The 22,100-nt window shown below is 32.1% G+C and overlaps 1 protein-coding gene across 2 annotated transcripts; it reads right to left on the bottom strand.

Moving 5' to 3' along the window:
• Positions 1 to 621: 621 nt before the first annotated feature.
• On the bottom strand, positions 622 to 21,039 carry Srlp (Spliceosome-ribosome linker protein). 2 transcript variants are annotated; one of them, XM_067262517.1, is made up of 8 exons: positions 20,900 to 21,039; positions 13,771 to 13,932; positions 9,938 to 10,020; positions 6,592 to 6,736; positions 6,351 to 6,500; positions 6,107 to 6,280; positions 5,919 to 6,022; positions 622 to 782 (listed from the first exon to the last, which is right to left on the bottom strand). In XM_067262517.1, the coding sequence occupies exons 1-7, from the start codon at positions 21,024 to 21,026 to the stop codon at positions 5,952 to 5,954; spliced, it is 912 nt and encodes a 303-aa protein (XP_067118618.1). In that variant the 5' UTR covers positions 21,027 to 21,039; the 3' UTR covers positions 622 to 782; positions 5,919 to 5,951. The 2 variants fall into 2 exon arrangements, with proteins under 2 accessions (XP_067118618.1, XP_067118617.1); XM_067262516.1 differs by having other exon boundaries at positions 5,923 to 6,022.
• Positions 21,040 to 22,100: the final 1,061 nt, after the last annotated feature.

The raw sequence follows: 22,100 nt of genomic DNA, 5'->3' as shown, positions 1-22,100 counted from the left end.
AAAATCCTGATGTGTTCATTTGGATTTAGGATAAATACAAGAAAATTTCAACTGAAAATCATGTTTATTGATCACTTTATGTGCATTTTTTACTTATTTTTATTGATATTTTGATAAAAACTCATTCAAAGCTGCAAACTAGCAAAATCTGTGTCGAGAATTTAAATCTCTCCTCCTACAACTGAGAAGTTTATATCGCTCGTTCCTGTTGTGGTTGGTGAAACGAGAAAAATGCAAATTACTTTTCTTCCATTGAAATTTTTTTTATTTTGCCGACTTGCTGCCATCTGCATTTCGTCCATTTTCCTTCAAAAATCTTAAACGGGTCTTTTTAAATGTAAAGTAGATTTAAAACCGAGAAAGGAGATGCCGAAGGCTCGACGTCGTCCGTTAAGTCCGAAGCAGAAGCGACGCGCTAGCTCGACGCTACTTCTAGTATGTTTGATTGTTCCCGTTGCGTGAAACAACACGAAACTTCACAAATGTAGTGTTTTGGAATGATAAATCGCAGATTTTGACACGATATAAGTGACCTAAATACAAGTTAGTCCATCCAAAATTTTTAAAAAGATGTTAAGTAAGAGAGGAGAGAAAGAAGGCAATAGAAAACTACAAGAGGAATACTTACAAACAAATTTTATTGTATGATAATTTCAATATACACTGATTATTAAATTTACATAAGTACAAATTTAATGGCACTCGGCAAATAGGATTCGCAAAGCTCGTTCGGCCCGTCTTTGTAAATACACGACAGTTCTCGTCTCCTACCTTCTTCTGCACTGTTTAAAATAAACAACAGTTATTGAATCCATTATGATTATATTTCTTCTAATGTAGATGAAAAATAGATTGAAATACACTCTACAGTAAGAGTGAGAATTTGGGCAAAAGCAAATGATAAAGAACTCTATCCAAATGACAGCATCCAGAAATTACATTACGTGGAATTTAAGGATGTGTCGAGTGAAAACTGAAAATGAAGCATAAATGCACTACATTCTTTGTTCTTCAGCCAATTCAATTAATACAATTATATTTCATCACATTGTTAAAGATTTGTAATTACTGCAGATGGGTAGCTTCTGTCATACTTCTCCTCTTCTTCTATACTTTAGATCCTTTTGCTGTTTCTCACTGTTCATTTTATTTCTGAACTCATTTCAATTTTTGGACAAATATTACCCAAACACACTTTTCTGTTAAAAAAAAATATGGACCAATCATTATTTATTCTGAAAAAATTAAATGAAAACCTCACTTTTGACAGCCCCATTAAGCACCAAACAATAAATCTGCCTTCATCAAAGTTCATAATCACAAGCAAATCACAAATTGTTTTCTCTATCATACTCTTCTTTTTAATTCCCATTTCTAGTCATTCCTATGGCAATTCACAGATTTGTCCATTATTAAATTAGAATAATAAATGTTTTTGCTATAAGCTAGTGAAGGAACTGGAATGATATAGTAATTATGAGGAATGGTAAGATTTTTGATTTGTCAAAAAACTATAAAGTAAAGGGAAGAGTAGATGATAAAGTGAGAGTTTATTTGGTTCCTGTAGCAGAGAAAGGAAGAAGGAGAAGGAATGTATGAAAGCCACTAGAATATCATTAAAAATTAAACTAATCTCATTTATAAAAATCAATTGGAGATAACATGCTTCACTCCAGTATACCAGATGATCCAGAAGTCCTTCAACATGGCAGCCATTATTTAGTAGGTCTTTGATTTGGGAGAGCAGAGTGTTTCAAAGTGTCTCTTGCAGATATGACTTAACATTAAGATTCTGTTGATAGATACACTGGTATCTATCGATATAAGAAACTTAGTTATTTTTCTTATATTTAATCTGGTTTTGCACATTAATTACATTTTTAAATTAATGCGTAATTAAAAACTCACATAATTATAAATTACCATTTAATGTTATTACAGAGAAACATATATAATAACTGAGATCTTATCACATTAAAGTGAAACATTAAAGTGCTGTTTACAGTATTTTGATTAGAAAAAATTGTAAAAAATAACAAATAAAATTTTTTTAAATCTTCATTTAAATGAATAAGAATCATTACTTTAGTAGAATTAATATGGATTGTAGATATCAGGAAAGACATTTGGATAAACTTGTTTCTCCCGTAAAGCTCTAGGGAAATCAATAACTGTATTTGTTGAATAAATAAATGGAAAACGATTCGAGTAAACAACCAAGTAATGCTAAACTAAACTAAAAATCGACTGTAACCAAACAATGGTAATGTCAATACTTACAATAAGAATAAATAAATAAAATCATCTGAACTAAAGAAATAAAAACAAAAAATTCCTGACAAAATCCTATTTTATTGTATAACCAAATTAAAATCTAATGAATCTCAAGAAATTTTGAGTCTTCCAGCTCATTGTTGGAGTGTTTACTTAATGCAGAATCACCAAATATCTAAAATTGAAACATCGAAATTCTTAAATTTAAGCTGTTTCATAATATTTGATAATTCTTTGCTAAGTAAACACTGCAGACAAGTCAAAAGGCTCCAAAGTACTAAGAACTGATTAATTTGATTCTAGAGCAAAATAACATTTTACTAGGTATAGGAATCAGAGATTAGTCATAAGCTTTAAAAAATATCCCCCAAAAGTATAAAAATTTTAATAACAACTAAGAAATGTGTGTCAATGTGCAAATCTACAAATTTAGAAAACACTTTAATATATAGCTGGATCAATATTCTGACTTAAAAATAATTTATTTCAATCATTTTGTCCTTTATTTACCAAATGAAAAGAGTTTAATAATGATGTGACTATATATTAATATTTTGCTGATTTTTATTGTTATTCGTAAGTGTAAATTACACGGAATATAATAGAATTATTTAATTTTATTTAAAAAATATGTTTGAGTAGTACTAATAAAAAATAAGTTTAAACAACTCTAAATATACAGTTTGCAAGATGTTGAATTTAATTATAAACCAATTGAAATTAATGTAAATAAGAGATATAGCACATTGCATACATAACATTTGTCATAAACATGATATAGATAGAATGCTGAAAATAAAGGACAGGCGAATATTGCAAAGTTATCAGCTTAAGGATTGAGTCAACTTAACCTTTCAGCAGTGGGAGAGTCAAATATGGTTCTATCCCTTAGTAGTAGAGAATATACCTGGAAAATTTTTAAAGTATTTTTTCACGCAATTTTTCTCATTTCCGTTTCAGAAAAAGTATTTGTAAACAGTTATGTCTCGTAAAGAAAAGTCTTTTTTTATTGTTACATAATTCATTTTTTATGTGAATTTTTTTTCTATGGTAGTTTTTGGCTAGTTTTTGGCAATACCTCCGAAAGAATTTAGCGGATATATACGTCCCTCGCCACTGCCACACGATCGCCCTCGACATATATATATGTCCCTCGCTGCCGAGTGGTTAATGATGATGATAATGATAACAGAAAGTATTATAAAGTTTTCAAAGATCAGTAAAACCAAAACAGTAATGAGAATAGAATCTATAACATTTTATAAGAGCAGAAGTAGTGAAATATATATAAATTGATGTATTCTTATCACAGACACCTAAGAATATGACTGAAAAATGTTTTGCAAATACAAGAAAACCATTATAAAATAAGAAAAGGTAAATATCAAGACAACATTTGGCAAAAAAGTGAGCACAATTGAAATGATACCTAAATTGATAGATAAACTGACAATCTGTGTATATTCTACAGAAAAACTTTACAAGTCTACTCACTTGTGGAAAAATTGCAGTAAACAGAAAAAGAAAATAAACAAATCTCATTTATGTTTTCTACTTTGAAAATGTAGATCATCCCTATTGCAAACAACAAAAATACAAATAACATCTACAATCAATGTCATTGGAAAAATGTATCAGAATTCCAAGAAGACAACTGATGTCAAATTATTTTGATCGGTTTGATAGACAATGCGAACTGCCAATGTGTTGCATTGGAAGAATGGGGAGAATGTCTTCTGGGAGGATTTGCTATGGGAAACCAGCCCCTGTTTAAGCACTACACAATGTGAAAAATCTCAAAAAACTCCACATAGCACATCTGTTGGTGAGGCATGAACCCATGACCAATATTTGATGATTTTATCTGCTCAGCTACAAGTGGGCATCAGATTACTTGACAGTCAGGTAATATCTAAAGCTTAAATCCTTCTCCTTTTGAAAACTTTTCAAAAGTTAAATATGAATGAATAACTAAAAGCTATCTAATATAATATGTTTATATTTTGTTTTAAGTAACTGACAGATCATGTGGTTTCAATGTGCCTACAGGGTCATCAAGACAGAGCTGGGGATTTTTCCCCAGACCTGAAGAAAACTTAGAGGTCTCTAGTAATTCCTATCTCTCTAAACTAAACATTATTTTTCACTAACAAAAAATAAAATCTTTTTAAGACTAGTTTTTATTAATAAACAAACATTTATATATTTCATTTGTTCAAAAAACAAAGAATAAAGAGAAAAAAGGGTATTTACCAATTTTCTATTCCTGTATGTGTTAATCAAGAAGTTAAACATATTTCTACTCAACTTTCCAGACTCTTTCTACACTACTTTTCTGCAAGCAAGAACAGAATTAAAGGCCAAAAATTTAATAAAAGTTTATTAGTAGTTTATATTGAAAATATCAAAATGTTAAACAAGAACTGGGGAGCCAAAACTAAAGTAATTGATCTGGTCATTAACTAGAAATAAAGCTAAAAACATTTGTATAAAATATAGAAGTAATTTTTTTGTAAATATGTAGTAAGTTGAAATTCATTTTCTGTTTTCAAAGTTTAAAAATATGCAATAAATATTTTTTCAGCTATCTTAAACTTCAAGGACAAATGAAGATGGAGATTAAAGGAGTGGATGCAAGCTCAACAAGCTCAAGTGTTTAGTGAATCTTCAAAGAATGACTCATTTTTATTATTCTCAGTTCTAAAAATTGTGGTATGATGACACTGATCTCCCTTTTTAGGCTATTTGTTCATTAATCAGTGATAAAAATCCCACAGATCCAAAGCCTGATTATTTGAGAGCCTATCTTCGGCCAAATTATATAATTTGATTTTTTGTAACTAGCAGAGTTACGGCACACGAATAATCACTTTAGATCGTAGGCTAGTCAAATATTGAGCTATGGTTTATATTTTTGGACAAAAATTTCATTTAAAAAACACAAAAAATATTCTCTGATCTAATTTTGTCTTTGTTTTATCAACCTACAAGCATACAGCTTTATTATATTAAGTAATAATATAAGTTATTACTTAATACAATTAAGTTCCTGAATACAACATAGAATGAGAGTTGCATGCAGCTGAACAATATCATGTCTAAACTTTGCAAGCATCGTGAACAAGTACAAAATGATTCAACATTTCTAATGTCATTCTATGTTTAATATTTGCAGTTTGGAATAATAAAACAACACTATACCAACATCGTTTATAAAATATGTCCAAACACTGCTACTATAAAAGGCTAATCTACAAACTGCAACAACAACAAACTGTTTAACATAGCTACTGGTATATTCTAAGCTACAACAAACTGTTTAACATAGCTACTGGTATATTCTGTAACATGAGACACACAGCATCTCATGTTATTGCATCCTGATTTAATTAGGGATAAACATAAAAGACATCTGTTTGATCTCTATTTTTTGTTTAAAAATTTTTAAAAGACCATTTTTTTCATAGAAAAAAGTCCATTTAAGCCATGCTGCACAAAATCAATGTCATTCTGTACACCAATGCTCATCATGTAAAAAGTAAAATTATGCTATGACAAATTCAATTCTTGTTCATCTATACTAAAACTATTTTTTTATGAACAATGAACTATTATGTTTAAAAATAAAAAAATTTATATTGTACCTACATCATTTATATATTGATTTGTATTTTCTGTTATGAATTATATATTTTCATCCAGTGAAACTTGCCATGTCGACCAACTCCTTCTATGAACTTCTGTGCACCTTTAAAATCATTGCACATTAATCTCATATCAGAGATTGAAAAATAAATACTATAATCAAATTAAATATCATTAAACTTTTCACCTGCAATGCTTTCTTCTCCTATAACATCTTTTCCGTTTTCAAATTCATATCGAAAGGCATCTTCCATCGATTTGGCATCAAATGCTGCATAATATGCTGACGCCATGTCGGTTCTCAGGCACTTTTGAGGGAACTTTACGAGAGAGTTAGCTACTTTGATAGCATTCCCAAGAGCTAAACATAATAATATGACATTATTTTCCAAGTTACGACACGAGAATTTAGCCAAACAGAAGTTACGTACCAGTTCCGCAAGAAACGATATAATTTGCTAAGCCCCACTGAAATGCTTCTTTGGCATTGACAGAGCGGCCTGTTAGAATCATATCCATGGCTCTCGAAAGACCAATTAATTTTGGAAGCCGAACAGTACCACCATCCGTGAGAGGTATTCCTGAAATAATTTAATAAAATTTTGTACCGAGTGTTAATTACGATGACTTATTTCTCGACATCATTCTGTCTTAAGTAAATATGCAACTAACCAAATCGTCGACAGTAAACTCCAACAATTGCTGTCTCTTCCATCACTCTCAGATCACACATCAGAGCTAATTCTAAACCACCAGCCACAGCATAACCACTTATGGCAGCCACTACTGGTTTTTTAGACAGGGTCCTTGGTAAACCCTAAATTATGAAAATTGGTATAAATAACATGCAAAAATATATAATATTCAAGCGTTAATTATAAAAAAAAATTAATTTTGAATTATAATTTTAAAAATATAAGAAATTAAGTTCCTAACAAAGTACAGAAGTTAAATATTTACAAAAGTTAGTGCTTTTGAATAAGTTTTTTTTTATAAAAAACAGAGTCAGTATTTTTGTACATATAACTCACAAATATAAATTGCTAGACTAAAATAAAAATGTTCCTTAATCTTTATCCTTAAGTTATGCTTCCTGTCAGAAAAAATGAAAAAATACTTGTATCCAATTTCAAATAGACTTTTATTATGAAAAACCACAAGTTATATGCATCAAAATACAATAAGAAAGGTATCCAAAGTGTGTTTTTAGGTCATAAACTATGAATTATAGACTAAAGAATCTAGTATCTCTAAACTTATTGTATTAGATAACTTGTAAAGATTTTAAGGTAAATATAAAAGACAGAACACAGATATTTTCATGTGTAAAATAAGGCCAAAATTCTGCATCAGCACAGAAGAATGAATATTTATTGCTTGGAAGTCAGATGATGGGGCCAGTTTGTGCATTTCACTTGAAGATGAACTTGGTGCTGAAATTTCTCCACATGGAAGTCATGTGTTCACGTATTGTCATGTTCCATACTGAAATAATTCCATGTGAAAAATATTCATCCTCGTGTTTTGGTCTAATAGTTTAAAATTTATGTTTTCAGAAATGATTTTTATGTTAAATACTACAAAATCTTAATATTATCTTCTCAGGCTTTTGCTGTAAGTCTTGAAATTAATTTAAAAGTTTTAACTTTTTAAGTAATTCGTACGTATTCTGTTTATCCTCAAAATTATTTGATTTTGAACTACTTTCTCATCTTCAAGACTAAATGATTTTATGATAAGAAAGGTTTAAGTGAACTTTATCAGCCAATTATAGAGAGATCAAAGCCTTGGATACAGCTTAAATCCCCAATTTATTAAAATCCTATCTCGGAAACAATTTTTGACTAAATGTAGATTAACCTATTGCCTGTATCTGTAACTTTTCTTACTGATTTTTGATCTGTACCCATCTGCACACCTAAAACCCATTAGTAATTATTGCTTTGAGATTCTGCTTTGCTTCTGTTTTAAATACTTTTACAAAATTTTATAATGATAAATGACTTTCAGAGACATATTGCTATACATGATTACATTCAGAGAAAATATGTAATTAGAATATGTCTTAAAGATTTTTTAAAAAATGGGTAAACTAAAGAATTACAGACTGCACATGAATTCTATCAATTTCCTGTTCTGATGGAAAATACAGGCTACTTATTTTGCAGAAAAATTAGCTATGAAATAAACGTTTCATTGGTTTTAGATTGGCAATCATTCTTTCATTGCAGTGACATTGGTGACCTCATTTAGTTCAGGCTTGACAGAATTTCCCTTAAGTTGCATTTTTAAATATTTTTGGTAAATTGCATATTTTAAACTTGCTTCATTAAATTTAAAATTTAACCTTTAACAGAGAACCCACTCCAAGCATTTCTAATTAAATATGTCTGGAAGTGAAGTCTGGGTAGCATAAGTGGCAACACATCCACATAGTAAGTGGAAGTTGCAAGTTCAAATCCTGCTCCAAACAAATTCTTTTTTTTCAGAATATTCTAAATTAATTAGTAAATATAATTATTAAATTTAATAAGTGATGGCATCTAATGCTTACCTTCAATACCAAATTACTTAATGGTTAATCATTAATAATAGAACTTAATTAATTAACCCAATTTTAACTATGCTAATCATTCAGTTTAAAATATCTTATCAATTATTTCAGACTTTGTGCTAATCTTATTGCAAAAGCTGACAGAAATTCTTTATAGGTCATTGCGTTACAAAATATTTTACTTCTCATTAAGAGAATTTATACATTTTCCAAGACGTAAATTTGTAAATATTTATGCATATTTCAAGCTTTCTAAATTTGTAAGGAATTTATGTTTTTAAAAAATGTATATACTTTAAAATTAAAAAAAACATTTTTCTAATTAAATAACTTCTAAATGCCCTGTTAATCAGTTTTTTCTCTAGCTATCAACTTCATATCATATCACTTTTCTCAGTTTTAATCAAACCTATCGAAACATTTCTTGATGAATACACCACACAACATTTGTAGTTACTGCTATTTTCAGCAATATCAAACATAAGGATGCCCAATTGGTTAAAAATTTCAAAGAAAAGCAACTTTAAATATAACAAGGAAAAATAAATTCCCCATCCCCAAGTGATGACTAAACCCTATTACGTTGAATGGAACAAAGTCTCCTAGCAAAACTAAGAAAAATTAAGCTGAAGTTTTGTTAAGCCATGGCTGCTGCGTTTTTTACAAAAAGCTACTTAAGCCACATTTCCACAAGACAATGATTTAAGTCTTAAGCCTTGAGTTAGCTAATCTCCATTTCCAGAATTGAATGAATAAGTTTTCTATTGCAATATCTCAAAAACTGTGTTAGCTTAATACTGTTTATAACACAATTTTTGAACTCTTTAAAAGAATTATTTAAAGTTCAAGTGATAAAATATTTATAATATATTAAAATTAATTTTAATGTGTTATTCTTTGTACCTCTATATGTTCAATGCATTAGATGCTATATGATGAAAAAACCAGAAATTAAAATGCAATATTAATTTTAATATTTCAAATTTATTTGTATGGTCATTATTATTTCAAAGTAAATTAATCCTTGGGACTTTATAATTCATGTAAATATATAAATTGCGATGGATTCCTGAATTTCCACCAGGGGTTTGCAGTCGTGTATAAATACAACAGATAATGACCCGAGTGATGTTTTAAGAAATTTTTAATACTGTATCGTTGACGTCGGATCCTCAAAGAAAAGGTCGGTGTCAAATATATAGGGTGTTTGTGTTTTTTAATATCATACCATTGGTTTTTAACAAAGAACTGTTTGTATCTTTATATTGTGAACCATCTGTATCTGGTTGAAATTTTAAAAATGAATAAAGACTTTAAACTAACCCAAATTTATTTGTATGGTCAATATTATTTAACAGAAAAATGTGTTATTAAATACTTAGTTTGCTGAAAAGAGTACATTGTAAATAACCCATTTAAAGAAATTAAAAGAACCATTAAAAGAAACCAGCAAAGTTACATTACCATTGAGCTAAATTTTAAATCACTGTCATTGATGCCACTTGACACGAATTCTGTTAAGTCATATCCAGCACAAAAATTACCACCTGTGTGAATAAAAAAAATTCATTTATGCATGTATAGACATTATGATGTATCTGTTTTCACTTTATAAGAAATATTGTAATTAACATTTAATATTTAAATATGGTTAACCATAATACCAAAACAATGCTTCTCTGCACTTGAAATAACATCTTTACCAGTAACAAAGTTGTTAAATTGCTACAATATAATTAGAAATGAGTAGTAATTAACTGCAAATATAACTAGACTATATAGTAACTAATCTCTCTACGGCTAGCTACTAATTGAGCTGCAATCTGAAAATATTAAAGACCTATATATTCCCACTGTCATCTGTCTGTCCATCTGTCTTTCCTTAATCTCAAGAACAGAGTTAGATAGATGAAAGATGAGACCATATATGGAAACCTTATATGGTCTCATTAACTATATAGGAACTTCTGGTTTGCAACAGAAATCAAGTTATTTCAATTTAAAAATTTTCTCCTAAAAGGTGTTATATATAACCAGCATGACTGTATTGTTGAAGAAAAACTATGATGTACAGGGGCAAGCCACTACTAATTTGAGGTGGAGGGCATATATTTTTAATTAAATAAATTAAAAATATGATTAAAAATTGCAGCCTGGCATTATGATGATGTCGCAATAAATTATTGCTCGTTAGAATTGCTGTCCAATTTGGTAATTGAATTACTAGTTAACTACATGTTTAGTTTCAACTACTCTAACTAGTTTTCTTTTTAATTCATTAATCCTTTTAATTATAATTTTGCTTCAGAGTAATCTAATGTATTAAGCAGAGCAAACATGTCTCAATTTTTGCCAAAATCAACAAGTTTGGTTCAACTCTTTTACTTGTTTTTGAGCAATTTGAAATCTCTATATTGACAGCTGATAAAAGTTAAATTCAAAACACAAACAGCAAATCAGGTTTGCTGTTTTGCCATGCAAGCAAAAAAATCATGCTCTTCTACTTAAGTATATTTTTGTTTTGTACTTGCATAGAGATAATTATTACTCTACTTTTTAAATTAAAATGGTTGACATGTTATTTTCATGTAAAATTAGAAATTTCATAGACAATAATGAGTATGTAGTATGTTACACCAGTGTTTCTCAAACTTTTTGGTCCACGACACCCCTTTTGCACTTAAAAATTTCAAAGGATCCCCAAATAATGACTGTGTGTAGGAAAACATCCCGGAGGGAGGGGCTTAAGTACCCGCTTATGGTTGCTCCAGTGCTGCCAGCTAAAAATGCAATACCAACTAAAATAATATTGGAGTAGCCCAAGACGGCCAAATATTGCAGCGCCACGGCACTAGCGGAAATTTCAATTTGCCGACCGAAAAGCTTTCGATCGATCGGTTTTCGGACAATCGACGCTCTACTGTATTTCTAACCAGACTTGTCTACAGACGCAACGCTGCTAGCGAACACCATTCCAAATAACAATGTTGTTCTATCATAGTTTAGGCTGGAGTGAAACTCGGGGGGATTCCCCAATAGCGCACAAATTTATGAATATTAGGCTCATATTAAAATATTTATATTGTTTTTATTATTTATATGTGCAATTTCTTTAAGTAGAAATTGTTTTATATATTTTTTATTTCTATTATTTTTAAACATGAATCCATAGTCAATTTATAAAATATTTGGAAAAAAATTGATCTGGCATCAATTTTTCAGCGACCCCCACTTTGAGAATCACTGTGTTACACAACTAACGGATTGTAAAGAATGCATTTTTTGAATAGCCTATAACATTACCCTCACAAGCGGAATGTCTGTTTTCCTTTTTGGGGTAAATTTTAACATCTGGACAATGCAGAATATTAGATGAAAAACTTGTATTCTTGAGACATCAATTAAAAAATAAATAAAAGTATTAAATAATAAGGATGGTTTAAAAACAAAACTATTATTTTAATCCAGTCTAATTTTTTCTGTTCCTATTTCTTAATAGTTTAAATGTAGTTAACTAGTAGTTTCAACTAGTTTTATAAAACAAATTATCTACATAATTAACTAGTAGTTAAATTACATTATTTTATAGTAGTTAACTACATTTTATGTAGTTAGTGTTCATCATTAACCCACAATCACGTGTGCTTACTTTTTATAACATGCAAACTTGCATTATGTGTGATTTTCTACAGATTTTTCATATCTAATTATGTTGCACTAATTGTAGTTTGTAGTTCCTTGAATTAGACAATTCTGAAAAATCCCATAATGTGTCTTCTCTGCATGTGCAAAAATTTAACATTGTACTTTTTTTAGTTTTTAAGATATTGTTTTGTTTACAGAATATGTATGTCCTTGACTCTTCTTCCGTAGTGAACTCTTTACACTTTGCCATAGTGTGGGCTAATGTGAAATGATGGATGTGCTGTGGTGTTTCTCAGAAGGATCAAAAAATAATTTCTCACAGTCAGTATTTTTCAGATACAATGTAGTCATAGAAACATTTAAACTGTTGAAGGTCATAATATTCCAGCTTCAAAAATAATTCATTATTCTCCAAACTATATCACAAAATTTAAATCTTTAATTTACTGAAATGTAAATAATTTTAATTATGTTCAATGTGTTTCTCTTCAATATCCAGGAACCTTAGTGATGCCTGCAGTATTATCTTAGTTTTATGGATACAGGTAAACATAGGGATCACAATCTCGACATGTGTTAGTGAAGATGTTACATGTTCTGTACAATATAAAACAAAGAAACATGATCTATAATAGTGTTTAGAAATTGAAAGAAAATGCACTAAGTATATTTTTCAAGTACAGTGGTGCCTCGTATAACATATGCCTCGAATAACGGACTGGCTGCAAACAACGGACTTTCCGGCATAATTGGCGACTGCTCCAACGTGTGCGTTCTTTAATAGGGTCGCTCTGCGTCTCCGCTACTACGGGAGTGCGCTGCTATTTGTAGGCATTTAGGAACGACGGTGAAAGAAAGATGGCAGCGCTCGCACTATCGATAGTATCGTGATGGAGGAATCTATAATTCTAAAATATGAGCTTTTAAAGGCAAAAGAAGAGTCCCAATTGTAAACTTTAACCATAAAATGGATTATTTGTTGAAAGAGCATTCAAAATAGCCACGAAAAAAATTAGAATGCCGGCTATCATTCGAAAAAATTCATTAAGACACTTACATCACCGCGTGCACTAACTTGCGTTTTCACAATTTTTAAATTTTCATTCATACAACCACATAATGGACCCAGAAACGAAACTATCTGAGCCACGGAAGACGCTATGTTGCTTTTTACCATAAACTACTGCTACGAGCGGCCGTTTTTGCCATTCGACGGCTCGCACTCCCACCAGAATTTAGGAACGCGTTCCGCAGGAATTTTTAAACGGATGTTGCTCGCGCAGAGTTACGCGGAGGAATAAAAGAACGCACCCCTATGTTTCGTTTTTTTTATGATACAGTACGGTTATTTTATGCTGCGGAACGAATTAGATGTTTTAACATGTATTTCTATGGGAAAATGCGTTTCGTATAACGAATGTGCACCTGGAACGGATTAAGTACGTTATATGAGGCACCACTGTATATGTTTTGCACATTGTTTACAAATAAATTTGTTCTAGGATTACAAAGCATTTTGGGTACCCAAGTACTGCACATTGTTTTATAAATGTATATATCTATAAAACTAATTATAATAAAGTACACATGTAAATTAAAGGAAGAAGTAAATAAATTGAAATGGAAACAGAATACTTTAAGAAATTTAATACCTTTTCCATATATGACAGCTGCATAAGCAGAATTGTCTTCATCAAATGTCTTTAATGCATCCAAGAGATGTCTGACAGTCTCGCGATTCAAGCAATTGCGTTTTTCGGGTCTGTTCAGTCCGATGGAGTATAATTTTCCAAATTTTTCAACCACCACCAAATCTAAAAAATATTAAAATATTAATAATAGTTCTATTAAATTAAAAAAGATCATTAATAAATGAATTTAAGGATATGACTATAGAAAGATCACTGAAGATTAGACAAATGATTCATTGACCACTTAAAAGAAACACATAGAAAGAGAAATGAAGGAATGTGAATTTATATAGTTTCTGTCCCATATACAGAAAATTGTGTGTATGGGACATATTATAATTTGATATGAATACTCATTATTTTCCACAGGCAATTTGAACTAGAATTTTGTTCCTAATTCATTTCTTAAGAAACTCGAGGAATTGAACCTTTAATGTTTAACGTATAATTTGCACATGGACAAATATTTTTTGCTAACTTAATCATCATCAGGTTCCAAATACAAAAAGGTACTATCAAATTCTAGATCACCATTAGAGGTATTCACAATCCACTGTTTCTCTCACTACCTTGGTTTTCACAGCTTTCTTAGAATCATAAAGGCAGCGCTGTCCAACTTATCATATCCCACAGGCCATATTTTCTTCACCAAACATTTCGGGGGCCAAGAAGGTTGATAAATGAAAAGTCAGTTTATGTTAATTAAAAAAATATTTTATTTATACTAAAAAGAAAACTTTAAAATATTCGTAATATATTAATGAGAACATTGTGGCCGTAATTTTCACATAGTAATATAATTTTAATATTAATAATAATAATTTAGTAACATAAATTTATTCATAGTAAAATGTACTCGAGGGCCATAAAAATAATTTGGCGGGCAGTATACGGCCCGCGGGCCGCCAGTTGGACAGCCCTGATAAAGGCATCTTTTTTTTGTCTAATTTCATTTTCATTAGTACAGTTTCTATAGCAAAAGCCAACAGCTTTTAATATAAAGCACCTCAGAGCAGCATTCATGGGATTCTCTCAAGTTGCCAGAGGAACCAGAGTTATTTTGTGATTTAAAAAATAATAGAAAGAATAAAATAAAAAAGATACTAACCAACCGTGGTCAACAATGATGATAGAATAGTTTACAATCTTTATTTCATCTTTGTGGACCATGAATTTCATCCTTATTTCATGTGTTTATGGTTCATAGCTTTTATAGAATGCAGCTCTTCTAAAAGGGAGAAAACCTTATCACCACAAATAGCCCTAATAATCAGTGGATGATGTTCTAGAATTTGATTGTTCCTTTCTTTTTTGTTTACATAAAAATTAAATTTTAAACTTAATTCCATTCAGTTGTTCTGATATTGGTTCATTTCTTGACAACTGAACAGTAAATTATCAATGACTGATTGAGAAATTAATGTTGACAATGCAGTGACAAGATTTTCTCAGTGCTAGATGCTGGTAAGAGTTTAGGTCACCCTTATATGAGCCAAAAAACCATGGATGAGATTTTGTGAAAATTATCTTGAAATACCTTTTAAATGTAACCTGTACTATTTTCATTTAATAACACATACATATACCAACTAAAAATAGTAATACAACATATTGCAGTTAGTGGTGAATTATCATAAGATGGCCAGTATTATTGTTAAAAACATTCAGTTATGTTTGATTTTAAAATTGATTATAGCAATTTACTTCTCTTTATGCATACACTTAATTAAATTTTGTGCTACCTTTGTACATCTACACCTTTTCTATTGATGTAAACTGCTTATTTGTTCACATAGGAATCAATTTGACTACATATGCATTTTGCATGTTCATATCTGAAATGAAAAGTGTCTACTTAATAATGGTCAATTGTAATAAAGTTACATATTTTTTTTAATACCAGACCAAAAAAATTGTCCATCATAAATGAGTGTTTGCTTTAGAGAGGTTTCACTATATGGAATAAATATTTTGTTATGATGTACGGTACCACCAACAATAAACTCTGCATTAAATAAATCCTAAAAAATAATCTCATGTTATACAGACACTTTCAGTCCTCTCTCATAAACAATAAAATAATTTTAAACAATCTTTTAGGATTTTGTTCCAATTTTATGATTTTAAATTTTCATCTAGTTTTTGCAATCATTTGGCATTGCAGTTAGAAATTTCTGGAGAGCCATATCTTGTGAAAAATCACTCCCATACTTTTAGGTTTTATTTATGTCGCTCTACAACCTACAATTACTAGAGTTAATGGGCCATTTTTGGCCATGAATAATTGAAAGTGGAATACTTGTGTTAGAAGGAAGATGGACTAGACCCTGACAGAGTAAACAATTGGAGGAGACAGACTACAAAGACTGGCTGATGTGAAAGACTAACAAGTTATTGACAAGCAGGGGAAGAGAGTTCTCACTTCACTACTCTGCAGTTTATACATGTTTGTAATGGAATCACATCAATTGCCAGGATCATAATCCGTATCCCCCAATTGTTTACTCAATTGAGATCTAGGTTATCTTCCTTCCATTACTTACATTCCACTTTCTACAACTACACCTGAAAATGGCCTATTAACCAGGTCAAATGCATTACCATTCATTAAACTTCACCCACTGTTAAAGGAATATATATAAACATCTCAACAGGCCTGATGATTATATTACAGACAAACATTTACTGGTTTTCATAATTATTAGCAACAGTAATGTAGCCCAATTTATTCCATTAATTGTTTGGTGTTAAAGGCACAATGATTCATGCCTTACATTAACAAGACCATGGAAACCTGATAGCAGGGTTATTTATTTATTTAATAACTTTTTCCACCCTGTTTTTAGAAAGCCCACAATGGAATGGCTGTGTGATGAGGGACTGTGTCTAACATATCCAGATAGACCACCCCCTGGAAAAATTCCTTTGGTATTCCAACTTATCCAAATTTAATCCTGGGTGTCCCAGATCAGTAGGGTGCCACCTTAACCATTCAATATCCAGCCATATCCATCCTAGAAATAATGATAAGGTTCATTATTTCTAGTCGGCACATCATTCATAAGCAACCTACGACTCACAAGGTCCTAATATGCAGTTCTGGATATTAGGACCTTCAGAGCTTTGGCAATGTGATTTTACTATTTCCTTATTAAATATTTGTTAATTAATAGATTTTTGTGATTTCCAATTCCCATTTTCCTTGCTGATGCCATTAAATTGTCTTCAAGTATATGTTTGTAATCTACTGCTTTCGTGCAATTGTGAATTTGAATAATATTGCCAAATCGGAAACCTGAAAAACACCTCAAACCATTATGTAAGGTGAATGTTTTATTGTTCCCATAGTTTTATTTTTATTGAATGCTTGATTTTTCTTTCTCCAAACAAATTTTTGTTGTTTAGCATCCTGCAACTCTCGTTTTGACTCATCACTCCAAATAGCACACTTTCAAAACTCTAGAGACTTGTCCACAAATTTTTTGGCAAAAGCTAATCTTTTCTTCTGATTCACTGCTGAAATCATTGGTTTTCTACAAACCACTCTTCCATGGAGACCTTTTTAATAGTTGAAACACTGGCTTCAAGAGTAAGCTGTTCTTTTATTTTTTTAGCTGTTATAAAAGTTTTTGGTGTCCTCACAATAAATCATTGCATCTTCTCTTGATGTTGTGGCCTTAGGGCGGGTGTCCTGGTGGTAAATTTTTCATTGTATTGTTATTTAAATATTTGACCATTATTTTTCTGATACCTTCTCGTGATATTTGATGCTATTTTGCAATAATAGCAAGAGAATCACCATTTTTACGCTCATGTACAATCTGCATTATTTCTTCAAGATTCAATTCTCTGTTATTTGACATACTTTCTTATTGATACTAAAAAACTATTTAATTGACAATTCTGGAATTAAATTTTGTGTTATTCTCAATTTTAAGTTAATTTCTTACTGTACTTACAATGTTTTCTTTGTTGTCAACATTCAATTAATATAACAATACTTCACTTATCACTCTTCAATTGTATATTGGTGAAACAAAGTAATCAGTTATCTATCGTTTTACGCACATTAGCAAGGCTATTGCAATATGCAAAGTAGTTAACAAATCAAAAATGCATTTTTTTCCCTTAAAATGTTAAAGAACAATTTTTTCAGTCAACTTTGAAATGATCTTGACTGTACTTTCGGGATACAACCGAAGCGATGTTATGCACTCCAGTAAGTCTATCACATGTTTAATTAACAAGCAGCCCGATAAGCTCAATTCAAGCTCTGAATGAGACATTTGGGACCTTATCAGAGCTGTAGAGTATATCTATAGGAGCAAAAAGTCAAAGGAACCATACTTCTACAAACAATCCTTCACAAGATACAGCCCCCAAAACTGGGTTATGCGAGATCGTGAGTTGCATCGCTCGACTAAGACTGTTATGTTTAACTATTTAGCTTGACATGCTCTGCCAGCTTTGAGTAGCCCACTTAACTGTTCATGGAGTACTTGATGTTATACAGTTTTAGGGGGTGTGGGGCTTGCCCCCACTTGGAAACCAAAGTGTGAGCAATAGCAAGCACCGAAGTGCAAGACTACATGCAGAGTATCAGTTAAGGCAAGCAATTGTGAGCCTTTACAATGTGGAGAATTGAGAATAGGCAGTATACCAATACTTGTTAAAAACTGATCTTTGGAGTCAAATATCTCACAAAGAATCCCACGTACAGGTATGGTTAGACTTTTGACTTCTCTGCTTATATAAGAAGGTCTACAATTCGAAGAACCCTTCATTTAGAGTTCACAACTTACTATTACTGTAAGAACCCTAGACCCTCTCTGTATGCCTCTTTTCATGATTGGTCTTGCACGCCAATCAATCCGATTCCATCCACGTGTAGTGTCATCATTGTGATGGGTAAACAATTTAGACAGGATGTTCTCCGGGCAGTTGCCAGGTATTTATTATCATGTTTCTATATACAAATTTACAATATGTCGACCTGAAGACAAGGCACAAGGCAAAGACACAACCGAGCAAGGGCATGTCAATCAGAAAAGTAAAGTTGGTCTCAAGTCTGGCATCAATAATGTTGGGAATGGCAGTCCGGTGTCATGTCACCCTCTCAACTACCGCAGAACCGTACCCATATATGCTGCACGACCCTTCACAAGATATTTTCCTCCAAAGTTCAGTTTTTCCTGTGTACCAGTACTACTGCTTATAGTAGGATGGAGCGTTCACCGAGTTCGGCGTTACAATTCGACTTCTTTATATAGGAGCAATTGTAATGCCGAACTCGGTGAACTCTCCATCCTACTATACAATATTTGCCATGAGTATCAATCTATAGTTTACTACTGCTTATTTGGTACTTGTGCAGTTTAGGGGGTTCAGCAGTTTGAGAGGTTTCGTTCCATAAAATTAATCGATTCTAGACTAATTTGACTCAATTATTTCCAAAACACGTATAATTTTTTGAGAATGATCCATATAAAATATGCTATAAACAAAAAATTGTAGGAATACTTACCAAGTGTGCACCGTTCATATATGCCATTGCTTAAGCTCATTTTTGTGGCAGAGCGGCACATCGGAAGGCAGACGCATCCGAAGCACGTCACGTGACATTTCTCGGGCCATTCGATCGCACGACTACTCGCTCGTCTCGACCACGCCTCGGATCTCCGACGCGTTCCCGATAACGTGCTCTTTCAACAGAAGAATTCGCCAAACTTTGGAAACATCGTTAATGGAAATATTAAAACATTATTTCATTTTAAATATGGATTAACAGCAACATATAACAACGTACAATAATTCGATAAATAAATAATTATACTCTACTTTTAAATGGCTTAATCTCTTTCACGTCTTAAGCAAAACCGAATTTTATTTATTTACATCAAGACATTAGACATCTTATCTTGCATCTGACTAATATTTATCACGATAGAATTATTGTCATTAGCAAGTGGTTTTTACCTTTGTTGTTTCATACAGTTATCGATTATTTATTATTATTAGCAAGGTTGCGGCCGAAGTTTTCGTCCGCAAAACGCGAACGTCGAACATCGAGCGGCACTCGGCGTTCACGTTTTACGGACAAAAACGTCGGCCCCTACCTCGCCATTAAGTTATCGGGAAACACGTCGGGGATGCGAGGCGCAGCCGAGACAAGCAAATAGTCACGCGACCGAATGCCCGAGAAACGTCACTCGACACATCTCGTACGCGACCACCTTCCGACATGCCGCTCCGCCACGAAAACAAGCTTAAGCAGCGGCATCTTCGAACGGTGCACGCTCGGTAAGTATTCCTACAATTTTTCGTTTATAGCATGTTTTATATGGATCGTTCTCAAAAAAATTATACGTGTTTTAGAAACGATCGAGTCAAATTACTCTAGATCGGATTAACTTTACGGAACAAAATCTCTCAAATTGCCGAACCCCTAAACTACACAAGTGCCACCGCCCCGCATCATTAAGGCCGACCATCGCTCGCACCTCGGCACCCGAGCAGCTGCAAGGCTCCACAAAACGAAGTACTCGACGAACAGTCAAGCGAGGGGTTTGGATAGCCCACATTCAGAGCCACAATTTTACCCTCGGCATGCTTAAAACACGTAACTCTGTAAGGAAAAATGCACGTGGCCGTCGTATAGAAACGGTCGATCATCATAATGTTGCACCGTTTCCTTCAAATTAGGAACTGTATGAATCTTATGTATAACAAGTAGTTTTATATATATAGACGATTCGTTTAATGTTACCTACGGTAGCGAACATGGCGGCTCGTCTCTGAAACAGCGGGGACGCACGTTATAACCTAACCTATTCTAATAAATTACCATAATTATTGCCAACCAAATTATTAGAATAGGTTAGGTTAGTTTAGGTTAGAACGTGCGTCCCCACTGTTTCAGAGACGAGCCGCCATAATCGCTACCATAGGTAACATTAACCGATGGTTCTTTCAGATCACTTTTTAATGTTTAATGTTTTTAATACTCAAACAATAAAATGAACTTGTACCGTAACCTGCATCTACATCACCGTCGGTTTGACATTTTAATGCAAGTTTTACACGAGTTTACCTTGTGAATTAGTCTCACTAAGTTCGTCCGAATCTACTTTTGTACTGGAATATCTCGAAACGATCAAATTTCTACACGAATATAAACTATTCCGAAAGATCCTGCCAAACGATCTGAGAGCCGCCATGTTGGCACTTGCGTTGCCAGATCATAACAGAAGTTGTTTTGAAATTAAAATTTTTATTTATTTTTTTCTTTTAGAAGAATTCATTCTTGGTTTGCAAACTACTGAAATAACATAATATTAGTAATTTAAGTTTTGGGTAATTTTTTTGTTTCATAGAAGTTGATAATTAATTTACTGTATAACAATGAAACTATTTTTTAAACTCTTTCCGCCCTGTGAGCACTAAGAGGGCTTTTTCATCGAGCCCACAATGATGCTGTTGGGTGGCGAGGGATGGAGCCCAACATATTCCGAAACATTCCAAGAATTCTTCGATCTGCCCGAATCCGATCTCGGATCTGCCAGAGCGGTTGGCTGCCATCTTAACCGTTCGCACATCCGGCCGTCAACGAGGAGACTATGCCCGACCATAGCCTAAACCAGGGGTAGACAACCTTTTTTCGCTGCGGGTAAAAATCAACCAAAATGAGTGTATTAAGAAGACGTTTCGGGTCGGTGGTATTTTTATTTTAAAACAGTCTTTTGGTAATAAGATAAATTTTATTGGGGAAATAATTACAATATGCTTTAAACTTTAATCATAAAAATTTAAATTATAATTCTAATTATTATAAAACGAACATAACTGAATGAACTTTATTTTTCTCTCTCCGATATCGATGGTTCCCCTGATTACATCTGTGCGTAAAGTACGTACTGTACGTAGCAATTCGTCACCATTTTCGATACATCTATGCTTTTCTTTCCACACATCTTGTAATAATTTCTTCTTTGCTTTTTGTTTGTCCGTGGTACAAACTATGGACAATAATTTGTTTTAAATAATGATAATTATTTCTCTGCGTAACTATAATTGCGTCACTATTTTTGTGCTACTGAACGAGTGCTACAACTGAGAGGACACCAGTGTTACCACATGTCTGTTAAGCAATTATGGATCGCGTTGCCAAACTTATCGATTTCTCCTTAAAATTATGTTACAATTTTCATTTTTTAAAAATAAAAATGGGCACAATTCTAGGTCCGAATGACGCGGTTGGGACTTTAACAGAACTGTAGAACATACTGATAGGA

The sequence above is a fragment of the Centruroides vittatus genome, unplaced genomic scaffold (assembly GCF_030686945.1).
Source record: "Centruroides vittatus isolate TY-2023 unplaced genomic scaffold, ASM3068694v2 contig_15, whole genome shotgun sequence".
NCBI classification, from domain to species: domain Eukaryota; kingdom Metazoa; phylum Arthropoda; class Arachnida; order Scorpiones; family Buthidae; genus Centruroides; species Centruroides vittatus.
Note: the sequence above shows the minus strand (reverse complement) of the source record. Positions and strands in the feature narration are given on the sequence as shown.